At 47.3% G+C, this 24,827-nt stretch overlaps 1 protein-coding gene across 1 annotated transcript in view; it reads left to right on the top strand.

Moving 5' to 3' along the window:
• Positions 1 to 24,827, top strand: part of CFAP47 (cilia and flagella associated protein 47) — a 2,858,849-nt gene that overhangs the window by 2,421,776 nt on the left and 412,246 nt on the right. The window contains exon 61 of the mRNA XM_078657910.1: positions 24,560 to 24,731. Within this exon, the coding sequence (XP_078514036.1) occupies positions 24,560 to 24,731 (172 nt within the window). The remainder of the gene's footprint in view (positions 1 to 24,559; positions 24,732 to 24,827) is intronic.

Genomic DNA, 24,827 nt, shown 5'->3' with positions numbered 1-24,827 from the left:
GGTTACGGCGTCGCCCGCTCCAGTTCGACCTCGAGAGCATCCCGCTGGGCCATCGGATTCGATACCGACATCGATCCCGGCTCCGTCTGAGCCGTTGGTGGATACGGCTGCTAGGCGTGTTAAGGAGAGGTCCAGAAAGGAAGCTCAATGCCTTTTGGAAGAGCGAAGGTATATGGAGTCGCATCCTGATGTGGAGGAGGGTGAATTGGAGGAGGATTGTTTTGATGAACTGGCTGACGCTGGTAGCCTGGATTTCTCTCCGGAGTGGGAGTTGCCATAAGGCGCTGATACACCTTCTAAGGACGTCCAGCCTAATCATGTGGTGATGAGGAAGGCTGCGGACCTTCTTCAATTGACTTTGCCAACAGTGGAGTTTAAATCCAATCTTCTCACTGAGGTTTTGCATTTACCTAGTTCTGTGGTAGAACCATTGCTTCCGTTTAATGATGCCTTAACGGAACCCATTTTGGAGGTGTGGAAAAAAACACTGTCAGCTCCTGCAGTATCTAAGAGTGTGGCAAGAAGGTACAGGGTTGCACCTGAAGACCCTGCTTTTTTTGACATCTCATCCATCACCAGAGAGTCTAGTCATTCAAGCAGCCTGTTCCAAAAAGAATGTGAGTGCTTTTCCTCAGGTCCCCTGTGAAAAAGAGGCAAAGAAACAGGATCAGGTGGCTAAAAAGACCTTCTCCTCTGCAAGCATGGCGTTGAAGTCGACTAATGCCACTTGTCTGATGGGGAGGTATGTGCATGCCCTTATGGATACTATGCGTACTTTAGCTCCTAAGATTCCTGATGCCAACAAGAAGGATTTTGAGGAGGTAATTTCGGATGCACAGGCAGCGGCTCGCCAAGTGATAGAGTGGTCTGGACACTGCGGACTCTGTGGCACGTATCATGGGCACTGCTGTCGCCACTAGAAGATCAGCTTGGCTGAAATCCTCAGACTTTTAGGCAGATGTTCAGGCGACTTTGCTGGATCTGCCTTTTGATGGGTCTGGTCTCTTTGGGAAGAAAGCTGATACGGCCCTGGAGAGATTTAAAGACAGTAGGGCAACTGCTATATGTTTAGGTCTCCAGATCAGAGGTTCTTCGACCAACAGGAGATTCAGGGGTTTTGGTCGCTCTTCCTTTCGGAATTACCAACAAGGTCAGCAGCAGCAGCAACAACAGTAGCAGCAGCGAAATTCCATGTACAGATCTTACAGGGGAAAGCAAAGAGCGCGTCCTGGTGGACATCAAGCCTCTTCCTCCAACCCTCCAGCCTCAGAAAAGCAGTCCTAAATCCACCATTCAGGATCATGTGGGTCCGGTGGGGGGTCGGCTTACCCATTTTCTACAGGATTGGGAATCGGTTACATCAGATCTTTGGGTTCTCAATCTTGTAGAAAATGGGTATGCCCTTCCCTTTAGGGAATTTCCTCCCAATTACCCTCCTTGCCAAGGTTTTTGCACAGAGGAACATCTGTTGCTTCTACAGGAGGAATTGCAGACTCTATTAAGAAAGGGTGCGATAGAGGTGGTGCCAGAGCAGGAAAGGGGTCAGGGATGCTACTCCCGGTATTTCCTGATTCCCAAGAAGGATGGCAGACTTCGTCCAATCCTGGATCTCAGGATCTTGAACCTCTGTCTAAAACAAGAGAAATTCAAGATGCTCACCCTTGCTCAGGTTCTTCAAGCTCTGCTAGAAGAAGACTGGATGGTGTCGCTCGACTTGCAGGATGCGTGCTTTCACATCCCAATCCTGAAGTCGCACAGGAAGTATCTCCGTTTTACGGTGGGATCGCAACACTATCAGTTTGCGGTCCTTCCATTTGGAATTACTACTGCGCCACGAGTCTTTACCAAGGTGATGGCGGCGGTGGCAGCGCATCTCAGAAGGTCGGGGATTCCTGTATTCCCCTATTTGGACGACTGGCTGATCAAAGCAGAGTCGTCAGAGAGAGTGCTCCAACATCTGCAGGAGACAACCCAGTTGTTGTACAAGTTGGGTTTTTCGATAAATGTACCCAAGTCTCACCTGGTGCCCTCCCAGCGCATCCTGTTCCTAGGTGCTGTACTGGACACAACTGTATGTCGCGCATTCCCTCCTCCTCAAAGGATTCGCGATATACAGGAGATGATTCCTTTATTTTACAATGGAGCGGTTGTTCCAGTCCTGAAGGTCCTTCGTCTGCTCGGTCTGATGGCTTCCTGCATTCTGTTGGTCAACCGTGCACGCTGGCACATGAGGGCGCTCCAGTGGTTCCTCTGCAGGCAGTAGTATCAACACAACGGAGATCTCAGGGAGTCAGTGAGGATCTCCAGAGAAGCTGCGGCGGATCTGTCTTGGTGGGGCGTGGAAGGCAACCTGTCTCAGGGGAAGCCTTTTCAGCTGCCTCCATCGGTGGCCACAGTGATAACGGATGCATCCACTCTAGGGTGGGGTGCTCATCTGGGGGATCTGGAGGTCAAGGGTCTTTGGTCTCCAGAGGAAAGGTTGCTTCATATCAACCTTCTAGAATTGCGGGCGATACATTTGGCGCTCAAGGCCTTCCTCCCTTCCCTTCGCGGTCGGTTGATCCAAGTCCTGACGGACAACACGACCGCGATGTGGTATATCAACAAGCAGGGAGGAGTAGGGTCGCAGTGTCTCTGCAGAGAGGCTCTGCGCCTCTGGTCCAGGGTTCAGGACCATCAGATTTGTCTGATGGCGAATCATCTCGCTGGAATTCTGAACGTGCGTGCAGACAGTCTCAGTTGGCAGTTTTCGGCCGATCACGAGTGGAGGCTTCACCCGGAAGTGGTTTGTCACGTCTTTCGGACGTGGGGGACTCCTCAGGTGGACCTGTTCGCCACTAGCGAGAATGCTCACTGCCTGTCATTCTGCAGTCTCCAGTATCCGATGCAAGGAGCCTTGGGGGACGCGTTTCAGTTGAGTTGGGGAAGACAACTCCTTTACGTGTTTCCTCCCATACCTTTGATTCCTCGGATTCTGAGGATGATTCGCCAAGACTGGGCCCAAGTCATATTGGTCGCCCGGATTGGCCAAGACGGGTGTGGTATACAGATCTTCTCCACCTCTCCTCTCAAATGCTGCTCCGTCTCCCTCACAGGGCAGACCTCCTCTCTCAGATGGAGGGGCAGGTTCTACACCCACACCTCCAGACATTACACCTTCATGCCTGGAGATTGAACGGGGCAACCTGAATTCCTTTTCTCTCCCGCCTGACGTGATGGATGTCATCTTGTCAGCCAGGCGTGACTCCACTAAGTCCATCTATTCATATAGATGGTCAAGAGTTTTCACTTGGTGTGGGGAGAAATCTATTGACCCTTTGAGAGCCCATTTGTCTAATGTTCTCCAGTTTGCCCTCTCTCTGGCACAGCAGGGGCTTGCTGTTGCCACAGTGAAGGGCTATCTTTCAGCGCTGTCGGCTTTTCTCTGCTTGCCTGACCAGCTGTCTCTTTTTAAATCACCTGTGGTTTTAAGGTTTTTGAAGGGCCTCACAAACAAGTTCCCTCCTACTCCTTTTATTGTGCCTCAGTGGGACTTAAATCTTGTCTTGACCTTTTTAATCGGTGCTCCCTTTGAGCCTCTTCACAAATGTCCTATGAGGCTTTTGACTCTTAAGACAGTCTTCCTCGTTGCAATAACCTCAGCAAGGAGGGTAAGTGAGCTTCAAGCTCTTAGTTCTAAGCCCCCTTTCTTGACCATTCATACTGATCGAATGGTTCTTAGGACCAGGGCTGCTTTTCTCCCAAAGGTGGTGACTCCTTTCCACCTTGGTCAATCCATTGCCCTCCCTACCTTTTATCCTCCCCCACACCCTTCCAAGGAGGAGGAGAGATTACACCGTCTGGACCCCAAAAGGGCGGTGTCCTTTTACCTGGACAGATCTAAAGACTGTTGATTGGATGACCAGCTCTTCATTGGGTTTGCTGGCTGCAAAAGAGGAAGAGCGGTCCATAAAAGAACTTTGTCAAGATGGATCGTCCTCTGTATAAAGATCTGCTACTCTTTGGCCGGTAAGGAACCACCAGAGGGTATAAGGGCTCATTCTACAAGAGCTAAATCTTCAACCTCTGCATTGGCTAGAGGTGTTTCTGTAGAGGATATTTGTAGGGCGGCAACTTGGACTTCCCTCCAAACTTTCGCAAAGCATTACTGCTTGGATTCTGAAGTGAGAAGGGACGGCCACTTTGCGCGCTCTGTCCTCCAGGATTTCCTGGTTTAGAAGAGTGGACACCCTCCTCCGGGAGTGGGGACTGCTGTGGGACTCTATTCACAAGGTGAGGAATCCACACGGCAGATGTATCTATCAGAAAAACAAGTTACTTACCTTCGGTAACGCTTTTTCTGGTAGATACAGTATCTGCCTGTTGATTCCTCACTGACCCGCCCGCCTCCCCGTTGTCCACTCTTCTATACCAGAATATCTGTATTGTATTTATTTTATGGTCAAGAATGTGTTTTATTTCAAATGTTTGCTTACATTTGCTTCACACTGTGTGTGTTATTTTGACTATCGTGTACTGTGTATACTATGTACATTTCTACTGTCATTGGTCCATCCGTGTGCCTCGAAGGCACGGAAAAAAGGGCGGAACTGATGTCATCACGCCGGCGTGGGCCTATTATAGGTGTCGGTGACGTCAGCGGAGTCGCGTGCGATGCCGTGTCTCTATGACGTCCAAGTCCAGGTCGGCGCGAGGCTACGAAAAGAATTTCCGAATGTTGCTGACGCAAGGGAATATTCACAAGGTGAGTAATCCACAGGCAGATACTGTATCTACCAGAAAAAGCGTTACCGAAGGTAAGTAACTTGTTCTTTAGCACACAACCAGTAACTACTGGTACCAGGTAAGTACCACCTACGCAACCCTAACCATTTTAGGAGAATATTGCGCAGGGAACCAGAACCTCACTAGCAACACCTGTACTAGGAGAAAAACAACCACCTAAGTATCACAATACCTGTAGGGGTATAAGCATGAACATTTTACACATGATGCATCACAACATTCAGAGGTGTAGGGAAGGAAAACACATGATGCATAAACATACATTCAGCGGTGTAGGTAATAATGCATAAAACACATTCAAAGGTGTCACAGGCATAATGGCATAGCACATTACACATAACTCTCACATAGTGAAAACATCTCACTAGCATAAACCTACATAGATAAAATAACCTCATAATCATAGTAACATCACATTGCGCAAAAATCACATTGCGCAGAAATCACATACCAGCCCCCCTGGCCAACTGGCCATTTCAAGGAGGGGCTCAAATGCCCCGTGTCCAGAATGTCAGGGCGCGCTGCCACGCAGCGCCAGTCAGGGGTTTGCCACCGGCGCAAACCTAAACGTTGCAGCTGCCCACTAATTGCTGGGCAGCTGATGACAGTAACAGGGCCTAACCGTTGCAGCTGGCACTAAGTGCTGCGCAGCTGTAGAAGGCCTGGCACCTCTATGCCATCGCTGTCCCTTACAGGGACTCTCTCTCTCCCTTGGTGCCTAAACGGTGCAGCTGCCCACGAATTGCTGGGCAGCTGGGACAAAACGGCGACAGGGGCTCTCTCTAGCCTCTGGAACAAATCTGCGCCATCTGTTGGAGCCCCACAGGCTCTGAAACTCTGCACACGTTTGAGCCACACAGGCTGTGACACAACACATACCCCTGGGAGCCTCGGGGGCGCCAAATACAACAATGCCCCCTACGTTGGGGCGGCCATCTCGCAAGTGGGGCCACCCGGGCGCCGACAACACGCCCTGAAAGGGCCACAGACCTGGGGACCCCCGCGGGGGCCTTCTTACACAATGGAATGTTGGGGCGGCTCACTACCCTCCGGGGCCGCCCTAAAGGCCCCCTGCCACTGTATACATCGTTGGAGCGGCCCGCTCAGCATACGGGGCCGCTCGGACTCAGATGCTACCCCTCTTCGTTGGAGCGGCCCCTTCTCAAGAGGGGGCCGCTCAAGAATTCATGCAGCCTTGCTTCCCTTCCCAGCCCTCACTTACCGGGCTCGGCGGGACTTCTCCGCTCTGCGCCCGGTCCCTCTTCACCCGGTCCCCCGTTTCGGGACCGGGACTTTTAGAATGGAGCCCGCAAGGCTCCGGGACTCCTCGGTGGTGGGCAGCATCTCCGGTCTCCCTCTCCCCATGGGAGACCAGACGGGTAAAAACAAAGGCTTCCCTTAGGCAGGGGGAAGCGGAAACAACGTCCCCCGGCCCCGCACACAACCAGGCGGCGGGCCGGACATCTCCTTCCGGCGTTTTCCAGTCGAGCCTCCTGCAGCGGGCCAATCACAGCACGGCCCCTCAAACGAGCCTCCTGCAGCGGACCAATCACTGCGCGGCCCCTTCGGTCTCGTCAGCGGACCTCGGGGCTGATGGCGGTGAGTTCTCTGGCATGATGAGGGGTGGGCACCCTCGATATATAAACAATAAAGGCCATAAGGCAGGGTGGGCTCCTGCAATAATTAAAATAATAAGGAGGGTGGCGGGCTCCCGATCAGTAACAGGAGGGTAGGAGCGCTTCCCCGCCCGAGGGAAAACAACAGCGATCGGCCCAGCAACCAGGACAAAGCGCCCAAGAGGCGCTGGGGGCCCAGAACTCATAAAAGGCCCCAGAAATAACCCCCATAGCAAGGAGGGTCCCAGCACAAGCAGGACATCACAGGACAAGGCTTCCAGGTCCATCAGGTATCCAGGGGCTGGGCAGGGCCCATGGAGGCAAGCCTTCTCCTGGGCCCAAGTAGCAGCACGCCCCTGGCAGGATTCAAGTCATAAACAAGAACATTTTGTACGGGGACACAGCCCCTTTTTATACAGTCCAAACCTTTGTCTAAAGGTGCAGGGTGGGGGCAAAACCAGGCGCAGCTGGTTTTGGAGTACTTTGTTTTCCCCAGCCACCCTTTCCATTCACCAGGCAGGCTAGGGTCTTCAGTCGCACCACAGGGGGCGGAGCCATCATTGTGTGGGGAAAGCCCAGCCCTATTCAGGTCCCAGGTGCACCCCTCCCCTCACATCAGCATGCTAATCTCAACACTCACCACTGGGCAGACCCATCCAGACACCTGGAGCCAAGCTCCAGCCAATCACGTGCCAGTACACTCACTACACAAGCACACCCATGTCTAGAAGTGGCACTTCTACACTAGACACATTCATGCCACATACATCATTACGCAGCATTCAATCTCCTGAGTTCGCACATACCAAACTCGACCCTGCACTCCCCACACATCAGGAACTATAATGGTCACACATATTCCCCAGGCATTCCTATGGGAGGGCAGGTAACTCTCACACATACACAGAGAGCTCACGCACTTTGCCCACTTTTCACTGTGGTACAGTGTAGAGACCTAAAATCACCAAACAACAGGTTACATAAACAGACTAGGCAAAAGCAAAAATTTTCGAGGTGAACCTGCCAAAAGGGCTAGGTCCAACAGAGATGTTTCTAACAGTTTAGCAGATAGCGGTGGACTGGCTTAAAGCAGGAGCATCCAAAACAAGGGAAAAATGAAGTATGAGATCTCTTTACACCTGTCTGTCAATAGACTTGCTAAAGAAACAATTAGGGATATACACAAGGACTGGTCCTGTTGACAAACTTCCTTACGTTGATCAGAAACTTCAGTCCCACCCATCCACCCTACCATATAATAAAAGGAAGTGCTCAGGAAGAACTAATCAGCAGCCCTTTGCTGACAATGTCCTCATTGAATTTCAAAAGGTAGATCCATCTCCCGCTCCCTCACTAAAGTGCCTGATTCTCGACTTGCCACCGAAAGGAATGCAAATCATATGCTTCTACTGTCCTGTGGGATCTGTCATCATCCTCTATCTTGTGCCATGCTAAACCATGGTTTTCCAAAATCGATCCCACTGGCTCCAGTCCTCAGACTCCTGCTACATAGTCCTACTACCATACACAAGCTACACCCTTACTACATATACACATCCAACATGCATATGGAATGTCAGCACAAGGTTCCAGGGTTCACATAATAGCAGAACTTTACACAAGAGGGGTCAAGAAACCCTCCTTTCTCTCACACAGAAAAAAAGGTCTGTTCACATTCCAGAGTCACAAAACCGGTACACTGCCACTACGGTTTATGTGATGCACCCAGGACAAGGATATAAGTCCAGTGCTGACTATTGTATCACACTTGGTGTGCTCCCCTAAGACACAGAACAGAATCCCAACCTGGTAGTACATTTAGTTTATTTTGCTGCAGGATTTAAAGCCCTTTGGTCACATTTAAGTCCTCTTTCACGTATAACTTCCATCTATAGAGGAAATGTTGTTGCAATTTTAAATGGATCGCATCCACAATCAGGTGTTTAGAATTGGTCATTTATATAGATCAACTAAACATTGTGGCAATCAGTGTTTAATTCCAAAAGGGTTTTGTTAGCAGATAATGGTTTGACCTTTAAAGTGTATAACAATAAACTGCTCAAGGAACACCAGTGTACTTTTCGAAGTGCATGAAGCAAATAATCTATCAATAATGTACTTTCCAGTTGCTGTATGGTAATTCGAGACTCCAATTTTTACAGGATGCTTACCTTGAACTCCATCTTCAGTGTTAGCAGATCAGCATTTCTTAAGATTGCCTATTTTTCTGTATTTTCAATAGGTAGTTTAAAAAAACAGTAAACTAAACCTCCTCACTCTCAGTTAGGGTCAGCTAGATTGATGAATAGACATTTCATTTTTTATTGGCAATGCCGCCAACGTTACTCATTGTCATCTCCCTTAGTGCTGGAAGTAGCAACTTTCTTATCAGCTAACCACATGAAAACAAAATTGACTGCAGTCTACGTTTATTTCTGGACAGAGATTACATCTATAGTGTCAGAGATATATTGTAGCCACACTTCTATTAAGGAGGTTGCCAGTAATGTCCAAAGTCTATGCTTAACAAATGATCAGGAGGGCATGGCCAAGAAATACACCAGCCAATACCATGGATGTCAATTAGGGGTAACCAGGGGTCACAACTGTGACCCCTAAGCCACTCGCTGTGACCCCTACCACCTTGCTTGTGACCCGTGGCTGTTTGTCAGCCTTGGCAAATGCTCTGGTGGTATAAAATCAGCTGTTGTGTGAGCAGTGCTTGATTGCAGTGCTGCGCTGAAACTCAGCTTGCAGAGACTTCATGATGGCCTGTAAGCTGGGCATGGGTGGGGTAAAGAACTTGTCTCACCGTTGCTATGGTGACCCCAGGTACTCTTGTGAGCTGCGGGCCCTGAGAAAACCTCTAACAGAAGCAGCAAATAAAATAAGAGAAGATTATTTGTTTTTGTAGTTGACGCAAGATTTTCATAAACCGTGCTTCAAAATTTCAGAAATTATTGTTAAAGTGCACACCTTTCGGGTTCAACCGTTCTAGCAATCTAGCCATCGTTTAGGTAATGTGAATAACACATTAATTGCCATTGTTTTATGTCCAACTATGCACCTGTGTGGCCACAACATGCACATGCCGGTCAGTGCTGGTGTAATGGCCAACTAGACGTTGTCTGTTTTGAACAGCACCAAGTGTAGAATGGCCATACTAAGCATTGGGCGATGGCAAGAATTTTCCAGGGAGGCTTTAAGGGTGGGTGGCAGGTTTTGTTAGCGGAGGGCAATTTTGTAGCAGTGCAGCAGTTTTAAAAGCACTGCAAAGTTCCTTGTATATTCAGTAGTTTTCAGGCAATAATAATTGTGATTTATTAATGTCCCTGCTGGAGAGAGATGGGAGTTTTGACTAGTGGCAGTTTTTACTTATCTAAGGTAACGCAGAGGGTTAATATGCCTGCTGGAAAGAACGTGTGCTATGCATATAAAAAAAATATATTCTGAGGGGACAGGTCAGTGAGTTACTGCTTTTGTCACAGAGATTCAGTTGTTACTGTGCAGTACATACATTGCATTCCTAATCTAGCACAGTCAACTAAGAACTGCCATCTGAGAGCTGCATGCAAGCTGGTTGGTACAGATTAGAAAGTTATGTTTTTTTCCCAGTCTTTCTATCCTGATGTTGCTAAGAAAGGTTTGTTTGGGTAGAAATACATTCTTATTATTAAGATCAACCCTAACCACTGTGTTATGTTCTGAATCTTGAGTTTGTGCTGCTCCAAACCAATCGCTCTTAAAAGGTGTCTACCAGTATGGTTGACATGTGAATCCTTCTCCTTGTAGTCTCCTTTGCATTATGTAACATTTTCTATACTCTAATATACACACAGATGGTTCATTGTTTCTGCATGGGTATGTGATGGATTTTGAAAATGTGGAAAATTTTGCTTTAGGAGCAGTGATTAATGGAGTCATTTTTAAATGCGGACTGTTACATCTGCATTTGCAAAAGCAAGCATTCATGCCTTTGGGCACTCTGGCAGTCAGATAAGATGTTTGTTGCTGGTAAGCTATGCAAATGCAGAACAAGCATATTATTGAGAACAATGATGTAGAAGAAATGAATGGTAGCAAAAAGGTTCAATGGCTCCACAGGTTTAGAAGTGCGTATACCATGTAATGGAAAGGAAGGTTGCTGGGAGAACTTGCCCTGCATTAAATAGCACTGTTATCTATGCTCTAAGACTGAGATTTAATTACATGGTACTCTTCGTTTCTAAAACAAACTATAAAACATTATAGACCAATCAACCTTCCCATCGTATAAGTTATTTGATATTGATAATGGCTGAATTCAACTTGACTAGCGTATTTTCCATTGTGTACACTATTTGATAGGTTCTTAATCAATGCTACATTATCTTAAATGTATATCTAAAAGTACTACCTGAAACAATGTGCGTAGCTACATTTTTAATAGGATTTGAAGTATGTCTTTTTATAGAGTACTTCTTTTGCATATGTAGAGATTTTCCAGCCTCTGTGTTTGATATAAGTAGCCAAAAGTTAGATGCATCACTTCTTGTGATAGCACCAAGCCAAAGATCATGCAATGTTACTTCCTTTGATTTCATGGGGTGCAAATGTCATGTCATGTGATGTCGTCAGGTCAAATGCCATGCAAAGTCACTTCCTGTGACATCATTGAGGTGGGTCAAGGAGCAGGCAACATCACTTCATGTGATATCACCAGGTCAAAGTTTGTGTAAAGTCACTTGCTGTGGCATCAGTTTAGGGTGACATGGCATGTGAGGTCATTTCTGCTACCCCTGGCATTTTGATGAATTAATGTCCATGGCCAAAACATGTTTCTCTGGATCTCCGTCTCAGAGCCCTTATCTATGCCATAAAGGTGGAGTGAAGCCCAACAATGCTGGGGAGGGGACAAGTCTTGACTGCTCCTGATGCCGGTCGAATCAGCGAAAGCCAACGTAGCCCCCCCAAAAACCACTTAAATGGGCCGCTCATATACGTCTCCGGCAGCAAACAAGATGGGAACCCCCAGTAAAAAGGAGAGATACAGACCCCGGAGGACTTATGCAGGGGTGACAATGCAAGAAATAGAGCAAGCATGCCACCCGGTGGCAATCCCACCTTGCGACATTGGGCAGAAGGGCAGGCAGCAAGGGCCATGTAGGCAGAGGCATCTGCAAGAAAGACCTGGGCAGCTCCGGAGGCCCGACCGAGCACCATTGCACTGGGCGACAGGATGAGGCGAGGTGGCCAGGCGAGTGGTGGTGGACAGTGCAAGGGGGGCACGAGGAAGCTACCTGAAGATGCAAAACCCCAAGGACCTGTACTTCACGAGACGCAAGAGACCTTAAGGCTTTATTCAAAAGGTGAGAGGAGGCCCCAGACACTTGGAGTTTGGAACTGGCAGTGGGAGGCCATGGGAGAGAGAGAACGGTATCCTTGAGACCCTCAAATCTGGCCTGAATAACTGCATCATCCTCTGTAAGTGGCCCAAATGACTCAAGGAGGGGTAGGAAGCGAGGCTACCCCACCTAAAGAGTGGTAAGCAGCCCTGCAATACTAGAGGAGAGGACAACGAAAGTGCCACAGAGTGGAGATCCCCTGAGAGTAACAGCGGTGAGGGAGTGATCCACTTATACCAGTGATGGCAGGTAGTAGAGCTGAAAGCCCTCGCCTCTCCTCCATTAGGGGCTTGCTCCAGAAAATGGACGCTTCACATTCTCAGGGAGCAAACATTCAGGCAGCAAGCTCCAAAAGCAATGAATCTACAGATTTATAGGCTCCAGTGACTAAAGAGAGCATTCAAATCTTGCTGTTGGATTTTCGCAAAGACAGTTCCTCTCTGTGTCACTATTTTAACAGCGCCCTAACTGATTTAGACCAGTGCCTCAGCCAAACCAACTCCCGCCTGGAGTGTGCCGAAACTACAGCAATGTACTACGAACAAGACAATGCGGACCACACTGCAAGCTTTGAAAAACTGGAGTGGGACTAATCTGCACTACAAGACAAGCTGGACAACTTGGAAAATTAATCCAGAAGAAACAACATATCTGAAAGAGACTATTAATGAAAGATTTCTTACCTTAGAATCACCCCCAGCCTTCAGACTGGATCCGTAGAATTTTTCTTCAGCAGTACCCCTGGGCATCGGTAGGTGGCCTCGGTTGACTCACCGTTCGTCGTTGGCGTCGTGATCGGTGTAATGACGTTGCCATATTTACTTAGATGCTGCCCCTGAGCCCTGATGTCCGTTCTTTCTTATTTCGCGAGAGCCAGTGCAGATCCGGAGACAGCGGTACCCTTAGTCACTTTTTGACTAAACCTTTTCTGACGGTTGTCAACATCTTTTTTCGAGTCGTTCGACTCCTGGTGCATGTAGGAATGTACCATTGGCATACCGGCTTCATGCCTTGTGACTCCTATCACAAATTGATGTTGATCACGGACCCACACCTCTTGGGCCTCTGGTGTCTGGAGCGTGACCATGACCCGAAGTCGTGCTCTGACTGTCGGGCCATGAACCCGAAGTCTTTGTGGGAGCGGTCCCGAAAGCTTCTGGAGGCCCGACAGTTGACTCTGTGCCGCTCGAGGTCCACGTTGGGAGGGAGGTCGCAGGTCCGGTCATGAAGTCACTACCACCATTCATCGTCAAAGTCTTCATCTTTGGGTAAGTCAAAGCACAAGAAGAAAGCGAAGAAGCACAATCGCTCTTCGCCTTCTCCCCGACCATCGGCTTACGCGACGCGGGACGCGGAAGGTCATCGTCATTTGGCTCCACCCGTGAAGCCAGCTGGGACAACTCTGAGCTTCCCTTCCTTCCCAGGAGCCGGAGCATCCCCGGCCCAGCTTCATGCATTTTATGAAGCTCTCCACTCCATCTTTGGGCAAGCCTGACTCCACTGGCGCACCTTCTGGCCTCGCGGACTCAGCTGAGGGCTCTAGGCATACGATGCTGGTGGCTTCTGCCCCGGCACCGCAGGGCCCCCAGAGATCCAGGCCTGGATCCAGATTGGCGCCGGACGATCTTACGACACCTTCCCCGGTGCTGATTCCTTTGACGACACATCCACCGCCTCCGATGCCGGTTGTGTCCCCCGGCCCGACTCCCGCTCGATATGGTCACTGAGCCGGACCTGCATCAACTGACACTGGTCCTGGGCCGGGGTGTACTTTTGTACCATTGCTCATCCCTGGCGTTCCTTTTTGCTCTGAGTGGTAGCCAGGTGAGGATGAGGAGGACTGGGAGGGGTTTGTTGACCCTTTGGCAGACCAGCTAGAGGAGCCGGACTGGAAAGAGGAGTTGGGTGAAGCCAGGGGTCTTGATACATCCCCAGACCCTGGTATGCTTTCTCCCCCTACCGTGGTCACGGAGGAGGGAGCCTCCTATGCTGTTATGTCGCGTAGGGCGGCTGTGGCCTTGGGGGTTAAGCTTCTTATGGTGGCAGTCAGGATTAACCTCCTCACTGAGGTGCTTCAGCTGGCAGCAGCCTCTTCAAAGCCCCTGCTGCCTTTCAATGAAGCCCTAACCGACATCCTACTGGTCACTTGGTCCATGCCCAGCACAGGTGCTCCTGTGGACAGGATGATTTCCCAACTCCACGGTCCAGCTCTGGGCGACCCACTTTTCCTCTCCCACCACCCTACTCCTGAGAACTTGGTGGTCCAAGCCTCAACCTCAAAAGGCACGTTCCCTACTGCTCCCTTAGATGAGGAATCCAAGAAGCTGGACCATCTTGGCTAGAAGATGTTTTCTTCCGCCAGCTTAGGACTGCGGTCGGTGAACACCACATGTCTCTTGGGCCATTATTCCCACTCCGTGTGGGACGCGGTCGCGCATGTTCTGCCACAATGCCCGGAGGAGGCCCAAACTGTACTCTACAGTGCGCTTGTCAAGGGGAGAGATGCAGCAAAGTTCTCCATTCACTGTGTGCTGGACTCCGCCGATCCGCTGGGCTGGTCGATTTCTACGTTGGTAGCCCTGAGACGCTACACCTGGCTGAGGTCCACTGGCTTCTCCTGGGATGTCCATTTGACCCTTTTGGACATGCAATTTGATGGTCGTCGCCTGTTTGGCGACAGGACAGACAACGAGCTAGGGCGCTTGAAGGACTCTAGGGCTATGGCCAGATGCCTGGACCTCGCTACCACCACGCGCCCTGTGCAATCTGCCTTTCGCCCTTTTCATGGCTACGGAAGGGGTGCCCCACCACATTCCACCCAGGGCCACTGGCCAGCACAAGCTGCTCAGCCTCTGCGCAGCCAGGATCGTGGGACCCAGTGCTGTAGGTCTGGGGACCAGCGGGAGGGCCAGTCCGCCAGTGGCCACTCTGCAGCAGCCTCCAAGCCTTTCTAGTCCGACCTTTCAGTGCCATCAGTTGCCAGTGGGCGGCAGGGTCCGCCATCACCTTCCCCACTGGCACAACATCACGTGGGACAGGTGGGTTCTGCAGATAGGCCGAAGGGGCTACCCCCTCCCCTTCAAGAATATCCCTCCATCCATGCCACCTGCATTCCATTGCATGTCGGAGGATCACTTGGCCCTTCTCTGTCAGGAAGTTATGGATCTCCTGGCCAAGGGAGCTATCAAGTGCGTCCCTATCCCAGAAGTAGGTCGTGGTTGCTACTCCCACTACTTTCTGGTGCCCAAGAAGGACAAAGGCCTGTGTCCTGTCTTAGATCTCAGGGATGTCAACCTCTTCCTCCAGAAGGAGAAGTTCAAATTGTTGACATTGACTCAGGTTCTGTCTGCCCTCGACCCTGGAGACTGGATGGTAGCGTTGGACTTGCAGGATGCCTATTTCCAGAGCCACGTCCTGCCGGTCCACAGGCGTTACCTAGGGTTCATGGTAGGCCATGAGCATTTTCAGTTTACCGTGCTCCCCTTGGCCTTAATAGCGCCCCTCGGGTGTTCACGAAGGTGATGGTGGTGGTCGAAGCTCATCTGCGCAAATCCTTGGTTCCAGTTTTCCCCTATCTCACAACTGGTTGTTGAAGGCAAGCTCGCCCTAGGCTGTCGTCGCCCACCTCCAGACTACGGCAGACCTCCTGCCTTCACTGGGGTTCAACGTCAACGTGCCAAAGTTGCACCTGACCCCTTCTCAGAAGCTCCTTTTCATCAGAACAGTTCTGGACAGAGCTCAGTTTCCGGCCTATCCTCCTGAGCAGCGAATCCAGGATATTTGGGTTATGATACCAATGTTCTAACCTCTATCCTGGATTTCGGTGAGAATGACCCTGAGGCTGCTGGGCCTCATGGCCTCCTGCATCCTGCAGGTAGATCATGTCAGGTGGCATATGCGGGCTCTGCAGTGGGACCGGAAGTTCCAGTGGGCGCAGCATCAGGGGAATCTGTCAGATGTTGTACAGATCTTGGTGGGGTCTACACAGCAATTGCCGTGGTGGCTCACGAACGAGGAATGGGGTCAATGGCAGATCCCTCACCCTTCCCCAACCATAGTTCACAGTGGTGACAGATGCCTCACTCATAGGATGGGGAAGCCACATGGGAGAGGTGGAGATCAGAGGCCTCTGGTCTCCGGCGGAGTCCGGGCTTCACATCAACCTTCTGGAGCTCCGGGCGATTCGTCTAGCAATGAAGGCATTCCTTCCTTCTGTCAAAGGAAGAGTAGTGCAGGTGTTCCCAGACAACACTTCAGCCATGTTGTGTTGGAAGAAACAGGGTGTAGTGGGGTCGCTGACCCTCTTTGAGGAGGCCCTTCGTCTCTCTGGAAGTGGCGGTTCAACACCTGGCAGGTTCCCTGATTGCCAGGGCGGACGAGCTCAGCCGCCGGTGCTTGATGGATCATGAATGGTGTCTTCACTTGGAGGTGGTGCAAGGTCTCTTTCAGCAGTGGGGAGAGCCTTGGTTAAATCTCTTTGCCACCGAAGAGAATGCACAATGTCAGCAGTTCTGCGCATTGGAATTTCAAAGGCAACACTCGCTAGGCAACGCTTTTTGTCGCGAGTGGAGTTGCGGTCTTCTATACGCCTTTCTGCCTATACCACTTCTGCCCAGAGTGCTGAAGAAGATCAAGCAAGACTGGGCCCTAGTCATTCTTGTGTCTCCAGACTGGGCACGAAGAGTCTGGTGTCCATCGATCCTCCACTAAGAGTGCCCCTTCGGGAGGATCTTCTGTCGCAGCAGCAGGGGACGGTTCTCCACCCGAACCTGTCCTGCCTCCACCTCCCTGTGTGGAGATTGAGCAACAACAGTTGACAGCCTTCGACCTTCCTCCTGAAGTCTGTAATGTTATCTTGGCAGCCAGGCGTCCCTCTACTAAAACAGTATACGCCTGTAGATGGAACAAATTTGTGGCTTGGTGCTCAGCAAAGGCTGTGGATCCCCTTTCGGCATCCTTTGCTGAGGTTCTCCTCTTCCTGCTTTCTTTGGCCAGCAGGGCTCTGCTCAGGGCTCCCTTAAGGGCTATCTTTCGGTTATTTTGGCCTTTCTTTGCCTTCCTGATCAACCTTCTCTTTTCATGTCCCCTATTGTAAATTGTTTCCTTAAGGGCATTACTTACCTGTTTCCTCCTATGCCTTTTGCAATACCCCAGTGGGACTTGAACTTTGTTCTGACTTACCTTATGTGTGCTTCTTTCAAGCCACTACTTAATTGACCTCTTAGACTCTTTACCTTAAAGACTGCTTTTCTGGTTGCCATCACCTCTGCTCTTAGGGTGAGTGAGCTCCAGGCTCTTTCTTCTACACCTCTTTTCCTTGCTGTTCATCCGGACATGGTTATCCTTCGAACTAGACCCTTTTTTCTTCCCAAAATGGTTACCTCTTTCCACATAGGACAGACCATCCCTTTGCCCACCTTCTTCCCTCCCCGCATCCTCCTAAAGAGGAAGAGAGGCTCCACCGTCTGGATCCAAAATGTGCCCTATCATTTTATCTGGATCGCACAAAACTATTTCGAGTGGATGATTAGCTCTTTGTTGACGATGTGGGTGCCAAGAAAGGTCGGTCCGTGCACAAACTGACCATTTCTTGATGGGTTGTTCTTTGCTTTAAAATGTGTTATTCCTTGGCAAAAAAACAACCTCCAGTAGGGTTGTGCACCCATTCTACCAGGGCGACGGCGGCCACTACTGCTTTAGGATGTGGAGACCGCCTTAATGACATCTTCCAGGCAGCCACGTGGGCATCTTTTCACACGTTCACTGAACATTACTGCCTGGATAGCCAAGTCCGGAGAGCCGGCTTCTTTGGCCGTTCAGTTCTCCAGAACTTTCTGATGTGAACTTAGTTTGCACAACCATTTCCACGGTTGGTAGTGATGGGGGTATCTATTCTAAGGTAAGGAATCTATAACTAATAGCCTCTTTCAGATGAACAAGTTACTTACCTTCGGTAATAATATATCTGTAGGACATATATTAATTATAGATTTCTTACCGCCCCGCCCATCCTCCCCGTTCTGCAAAACTGACTTCTAGAGTAAGGGACTCCCTTTTAGGGCCCTAGTTTTGTGTACCAGTGGTCAGTGTCTTGCATGGCTCTGCGCTTCTGAAGTGGAATGTCGTGTAAAGAATGAAATATCACATTGACTATGCCGACAGTGAAATTGGAAGCTGATGTCCTAAAACTTTTTGCCCACTTCCTCGACCAGTCAGGGGGCGATCAAGCCCTTCTTTATCAAACTTATAGGGTCTACTACACCTACCAACAGCAGAAAAATCTCCTCCCGGATGTCCTCACAAGGTTAACTACCTTTAGCAAAAAGAAAACATTTTACAAAGAGCCCAACAACAGGATCTACAGGATCCCGTAGTTTACAAGGGGGACACCTTACTGCTTTTTCTGAACGTTTCGACCCAAACGCTGGCATGGTGGAGGGAACTCCATGAAATAACTCAGAAGCTGCAAAAGGAAAAGATCGCCTACAGATGGGAATTCCCAAACCACCTTCTCTTTACCTTCAAGGATGGGCAATATGCGGTGCACACCCTTGATGAGGTCCGAGAGGCCCTAGGTCTGTTGTCTCCAGCTGAAGTGGGGGGAATCCCAGAATTCAGATAACACTAGATTGGCGGATCAAGGCTGAAGCTGGCGCTTCCAGACTGCAACCACTACCCGCAAGAAGGCCCACCTTTAACATCTCCAAGAGGATCGAGAACAGCACCCACCTACATCGGAAGACAAAGTCTAATTATAAGTGACTTTCAACTGAGAGACAACTTCTCTAGGGTAGACACCAGAAAGATCACAAACTAACTGATCAGCTTTACTGCACAGGACAGAACGTATCTATGAGAACTGATGTTTAGAGGTAGAGGTACCTATACTTGACCTATGAGCCTGCCACTGCTATTGATAATTTTCTCACTATTTTATATACCTTATAGACCTATAACCCTATGATGGGGCAACAGATCCTGATCCCATATTGGGTCTTAACCCTTGTTATAACTGCCCCATTTGTCACTTACCTAAAATGAGAGCAGAGGATATGGGGAGTCCAAAAGACAGTGTCTAGAGCTTTGTGCATCTTGGGCATATGCTCAATGTCCTCCCCAGAGGCTACAAACTGGACAGATGCCATAGCAGCAGAGGACAGAGGGAACAAATGAATGAGGAGACTTCTGCTGAACCAGGGAAGTGGAGGCCTGGGCGGAATAACCAGGAAAAAAGTGGCTAACCTATGTGCTGGTGATTGCTGAGGTCTTAATGACTTGCATTGTATGTTCAATACGCAGTATGTCAAATGATACAGTGATGCATAAATGTGTGTACCTCCTCCCTGTACCCAATAAAACCAAAATTAAGTTGGAAAAATAAAATGGTCAGGAGGTGTTTTTAGACATGGATTGCAGGTAGAAGTTATAGATCGTATTTGTAATAAGTAATCATTTAGTGACTTTTTATTGATTATGCTAAATAAAATTATCTACATTTCTTTAAGAATATTTTTTTAAATATTTCAACCATAACAAAGAGTTGCTGGCTGACAGAAAAGCAATCATATACATCCAGGGTGGGAAGAGAGGTTGGTTGGTCATCATATATCCTTTCAAATCTTGAAATCTATAATAAAAGTTTGACGCTCCGGAAGAGTATCACTGCCAGTGTTTACTAGACTAATGTCCGATATTGAACAACAGTGTTTCCTAATTAGGGGGCATCCCCTTTGAAAATACAGGGTCCTTCACCCACCCGTGTGGCATGTTTTATCATTTGGATCTGCTCCTTGTCAGGGCGGGGGGCAAAATCTGACGGGCATCCCTTCTAGCTCTTTTTTTAGAGATCTTTTATCCCAATTTTAAGAAGCAAGAATAGCTTCATTAACTGCCCTAAAGTGAGAAATTGCCTCTTGTTACCCAGAAGGTAGATGGTCAGTAGATAGGGCAAATTGACTTTAGGTGATCAAAATTACCTATGGCAATCCGTGTTTAGAAATGTATTAAACATGTGGATTCCATGGTAAGATTAAAAAAAAAAAATCTTTCCCTAGGCACTATGATCTGTTGAATCCTAAACAGCCAACATGTTTCTTGCCTCCAAGGGCCCAGTAGGGTCGATGGCTTTCATCAGGAACTTTGAAAAGCCCTAATCTGATCTTGTGAGTGTCAGCAATCACTGTGTCTTACAGCATTGTTCACAATAAACATAGTCAAAACAAGGGAGAATACCTCACATGATATTCTGTTGTAAAGAATACCTGGTAAAGGACAAATAAACATGAATTCTAATGGCAGCCTATAGCTTCATTTTGAATTGTAGCTCATCATGCAGTTATGTGAACTAATACAAGACCCATGCCACCGGGAAGACCCAATACCGAATATATAGTGCCAAATAAAGTAATCAATGCGCAGCAAACCTCAAACACATGCGCCCTTAGTGAAGGGTGTGAGAAAGTGCCTTGTCCTGTTTAGGGACAACCAGGGCTTCATAGGGAGCAGAGGTCTGTTTCTGTCCTATGGAGAATTAATCTGGAGAATGATAATCAACAAAGATACATAGTTAAAGTTATACAGCCCGTCTTCTACCTTCAGGATGGCATCTATATCGGTTTGTGCTGACAGAGGCCTGCTGCCTGCTTCTCACTCAAAGGCAGACTATTCATTTAACTTCTGCATGTGCCAAACTGTCGCCAAACTGTGAATTAAGAGTTGATTCACTATGTTTTTAAAAAAGGTATTCAAGATGTAGTTAGCCAACTTTTCTGGGTTTCGGAGGGGGATGTGGACTACCAACCTAGGCTCGTTCAAACAGCCAATCTGGACCAATCTGGAGTTACCATCTTGTAAAAGAGGATTTTATCTTTAGTAGCTATGTCCAAAGTGAGGTTTACCCTGTCTAATCTAACAGACAATCTAAAAGAAGGTAACCGTTTTTTCTTTCTGGCTCGGTTCTGACCGGCATTCGGAGACTCAGAATCGGCCGGAGCCGAATCATACAGGTCTATGGACCGCATTTCCGACCAACGCATTATGATGTCGGATTCTGACAGCCTTTCCCAATCGGCCTGTCTGACATGGATGGCTGACGGAAACTGACTTTGGGGGCCCATAGCAGGCTTCCCTTCACCTGGAGGCCTCTGGTTGGGGCCCTTGTGGGTACCCATGGTACCCTTCTTTTCAACCATGCACAGTGTGGCAGGCAACATGGGGTGCCCACCACAGGGTGCAAGGTTATCTGCAACCACCCATTTTTTCAAAGGGAGCCTGTGTTGTCGGTCGAAACACAGGCTCTCATTAAAGTCAAGGGGAGTCTGACCAAATGGTGTTCGGAAACATCGCAATCAGTCGGTCGGTCGGACTCTCCGAACCTGAGTCGGTCAGGATTGGTTCCGACAAGGAGTCGGTCGGCATGCTTTCTGACAGACATCGTAATGAGGCCCTAAATTAACCACTAACTTTTTGAAAAAAGGCCATCATCCAAATGAGATGGAGTGGATCACACTAGAAACTACCTGAGAGCCCAATTCTGAAGAAAAAACTATTCGAGAAAGAAAAAAGATGGGGTTCGAAGTCAACAACTGACAAACTTGCGCTCAACAACGAGAGACCTTGGAGTTCCTTGAACTAATGCAAATTTTCCCCCTGTATCTATAGCTGGACCCTCATGGGAAATAACACAAATAATTCAACTTTCCATCAGAACCAATACAAGATTAATAAGGGGTACCAATAACTAACACTATTCAGCCATTTTGTACCTTTTACCTTCTACCAATATGGCCCAGATTAAGACATCATACACACTGACACTGAAGATACATGACATAGAGAAATTTAATTATTCAAAATACATTAATTGAAGTCCATTGAGAAACATCATTAATCGGACATCATTCAGCAGATTGGGCATACAGACATCTCTTTAATTCATGTCAGACACTATGTATTCAGATCATTTAAGTGCATCAATTTTTTGTTACACTCTATGGTGACCCCATCCCTTTTCTTCTTTTTCTTGGTTTATCCTTAGTTCCCCTTGAAGTGGCTGCCATAAGGGAACTCCATCCCTTAATATTTTTTGGGGAATAAGGTTAATGAACACCTCCTGTTTTATATGCATACTTTACCTGGGTCTCGACTGGGTTAACGGGTGTACTCCTGTTTTTCTGTCTATCTGTTTTTAATCCTGGCAATAGGAATGAGTCAATAAATTTCTATTGCTCCTGGTAGCTAATTTTTAGCATCACTTTCCTCACTTTTCAAATTGTTTTTTTTTGCACTGCGCCGAAACCCAACTAGTTTAGTGCCTTCTCATGTGCAGGATTTAGTATATCCTTTACAGAGTAGGAACAAAAACATCCCTGAACTCCCCCCTCACAGTGAGGGGGTTGTAGCCCTTGGCAGGTCTAGGCATCCCCGTCAAGAGGAGTATCCCAGAGGATGAAGCATGCCACTTCGGTGGGTGATGGAATTTCGGCCTAATTAAGGAACTCCCTCAGAAGCACTCAGAGAGAATATTTGCTGTCTCTTTTCTTGTATGGTCTTGGCCTTAGACCCAAGGATTTCTTTTCTCTATTTGCAGGTAGATAGTATTCAAACAAAGAGCACCACAGCAATGGGTTACATTGGTGAATGACAGAATCCAGTCTAGATTAAGTCCTGTTTCAGTAAATACATATCCACACGTTTGATAACCACTTAGTCACGTGCCTGAAAACTATTCTGTTGTTTGAAATGACTATATTTACAGTGATGCCTCATTGTTAATCCAAATAAGTGTGTTCCTCTTCGAAATGTGTTTCTCCAAAGACACGTCCATTTCTACAACATAAACTAACGTGATTGAGGATCTTTTAAGTTATCAAGAGATCATTTAAATTACGCCTGTGACATTTTTGACTGTGACATCTCCTCGCCTGTATGCGGTATTTGTATAGGACAAACTGAGCCAAAAGTCAGTGACCTCTGGATTTAGAATACTTAATTGGTTCCACGTGGTTTTCTTGATACGTTACAAACTAGCATGGAGATCTTTAAAGTTTTAAATAAAAAATCATTTTCCTGATCGTTTTTTATGTAATTTGCTTAGCAAAGAATACTCTGTTGTAGTTGTATTCTCACTGAGTGCAAATACCATCGCAGTGCTATCTGCTGCAATATCACAACCCTAATAAGCTAATAATTTCTACATTAAAATTGGCACACCGTCCTATACGCTAGAAGTGCATAGAGGAGCTATGATTCCTCAGATGAACTGGCAAATATTCACCATAAAAAATTTACTGTACTGGCTACTATGTGAAATCAGAGTTTACATGGAGTGCACCAACCATTTGTTTTTTACTTTTTAGATAAATAAAATATGATTCGACATTTATTCTTGAACCTAACGGGCTTGTTCACAATTTGCATGTTGTCATAGGTTTAGGAGTACTGCAATGAAAAGCAATGGGGTAGAGGCTTAAAATAAAACCCAAACTGACATAATGGTAAATTAAATTATTTAAACTTTTTAAAAATATGAATATATTTAATTTTCAGGGGGTGGATATATGAATAGACAAAAGTAATAATGTTACTCAAAAGTATAAATGTAAACTTACATGTGTAGTTTTACTCACGTGTAAGTTCACCTTTATGAACAGGCTCCAATGTTTTAATGATGTTTGTTTTTTCAAACATACACAGCCAAATATGAATCTCAATCCTGAGTCGAGGTGTGCAAGAAAAGAGTACTACTTTTAACAGGTACTGGATACTTTTAAATGGTAACTGTGGAAGTTGCAGTCTCTAGCCCTGAGACTGTATTGCAATTGCACAGCTGGAGCCAGATGAAAGGGATGTGAACGTTTTTCCTCTTGCTCCAGCTAGGATATTGGAATTCTGTAGGAACTACAGCATTGATGTTTAACATGGCTAGTTAAACCACATGGCATTTAAATGTAGTGAAGGCCAATCAGATATTTTAGGAAAGCCACAGGTTATTTTATGTGTGTTAAGTGTTGTACACCAAATCATTGGTGGAGGATTATACATTTGCTTAACATACTGGACTGTGCGCTTGTGTTAGCCTCCTTCTAGCTGTGACGAGTACTATAAACCATGGTTACGTGACTTATGGCATCCGAAATTAACAAGGACAGACCCCAGAGTAGGGCTTGCGGAAATATTGTGCTATTCTGTAAAGTGGGCAGAAGTCCTAACAGGGTGCTTCTTCAGAATATTTATCAGCCCTTTCACCTTTCCTAGACCATTTATGAGCATTTCTTCTGGGTGAAATTTAGTAGAGATTCTGATCTCTGTAGCAGTGCACGTGCTCACACATGCAGAATTTCGGATTTATGTACATTCAACTGCAGAGCCTATGGTATGAAATACTCATTCGTTTTCCATGAAACACCCAGCAGAATATAGCTGCTCATTCTCACCATTCCCTAGTCCCAAGGATGTTTACTCCACCCTAGTACCATTCTGGATGGGGCAGAGTCTCCTTTTAAGTTTAAACTATTACAAATATTGTATAGAAAATTGAAAAAAACCTAAATGCAGTATTTGTATGAAATATGTACAGATAAAATCCATAATGCAGTGTCAATTTTATAATTGCTAATTCAGTACTATCACACAAGCCATATGTTACTCTAGACAATGTGGTTTTCCTGTTCATTCAAGTCCTTGACATACATTCTGTAAGCACTGCAATGCACAGCAATAGAAACAGATGTTCAATCTGCCTTATTTTAACTATTTTACTTGGATTTTCTTTAGGTTTTTCTACAACCGAGGAATTTCTGTATGAGATACAATATGAATCCGAACAAGTGAAATCTCAGCTGGAGTCTTCCCTGGCAATTGGCTTTGTGAGAAAAGAGCGGGACGCACACTCTGGAATAGTTACGTTGATCTTCAACATTATTTTTGCTCCAAGCAAGCCAATCAAGTGAGTATTTACATGCATTTGTTGTTTCTCACGATTCATATATTTTATATAACACTTAAACTGTACTATTTTAAATGGTCAGAGATACTGCTGAAC

Source organism: Lissotriton helveticus, chromosome 8 (assembly GCF_964261635.1).
Source record: "Lissotriton helveticus chromosome 8, aLisHel1.1, whole genome shotgun sequence".
Lineage (NCBI taxonomy): Eukaryota > Metazoa > Chordata > Amphibia > Caudata > Salamandridae > Lissotriton > Lissotriton helveticus.
Note: the sequence above shows the minus strand (reverse complement) of the source record. Positions and strands in the feature narration are given on the sequence as shown.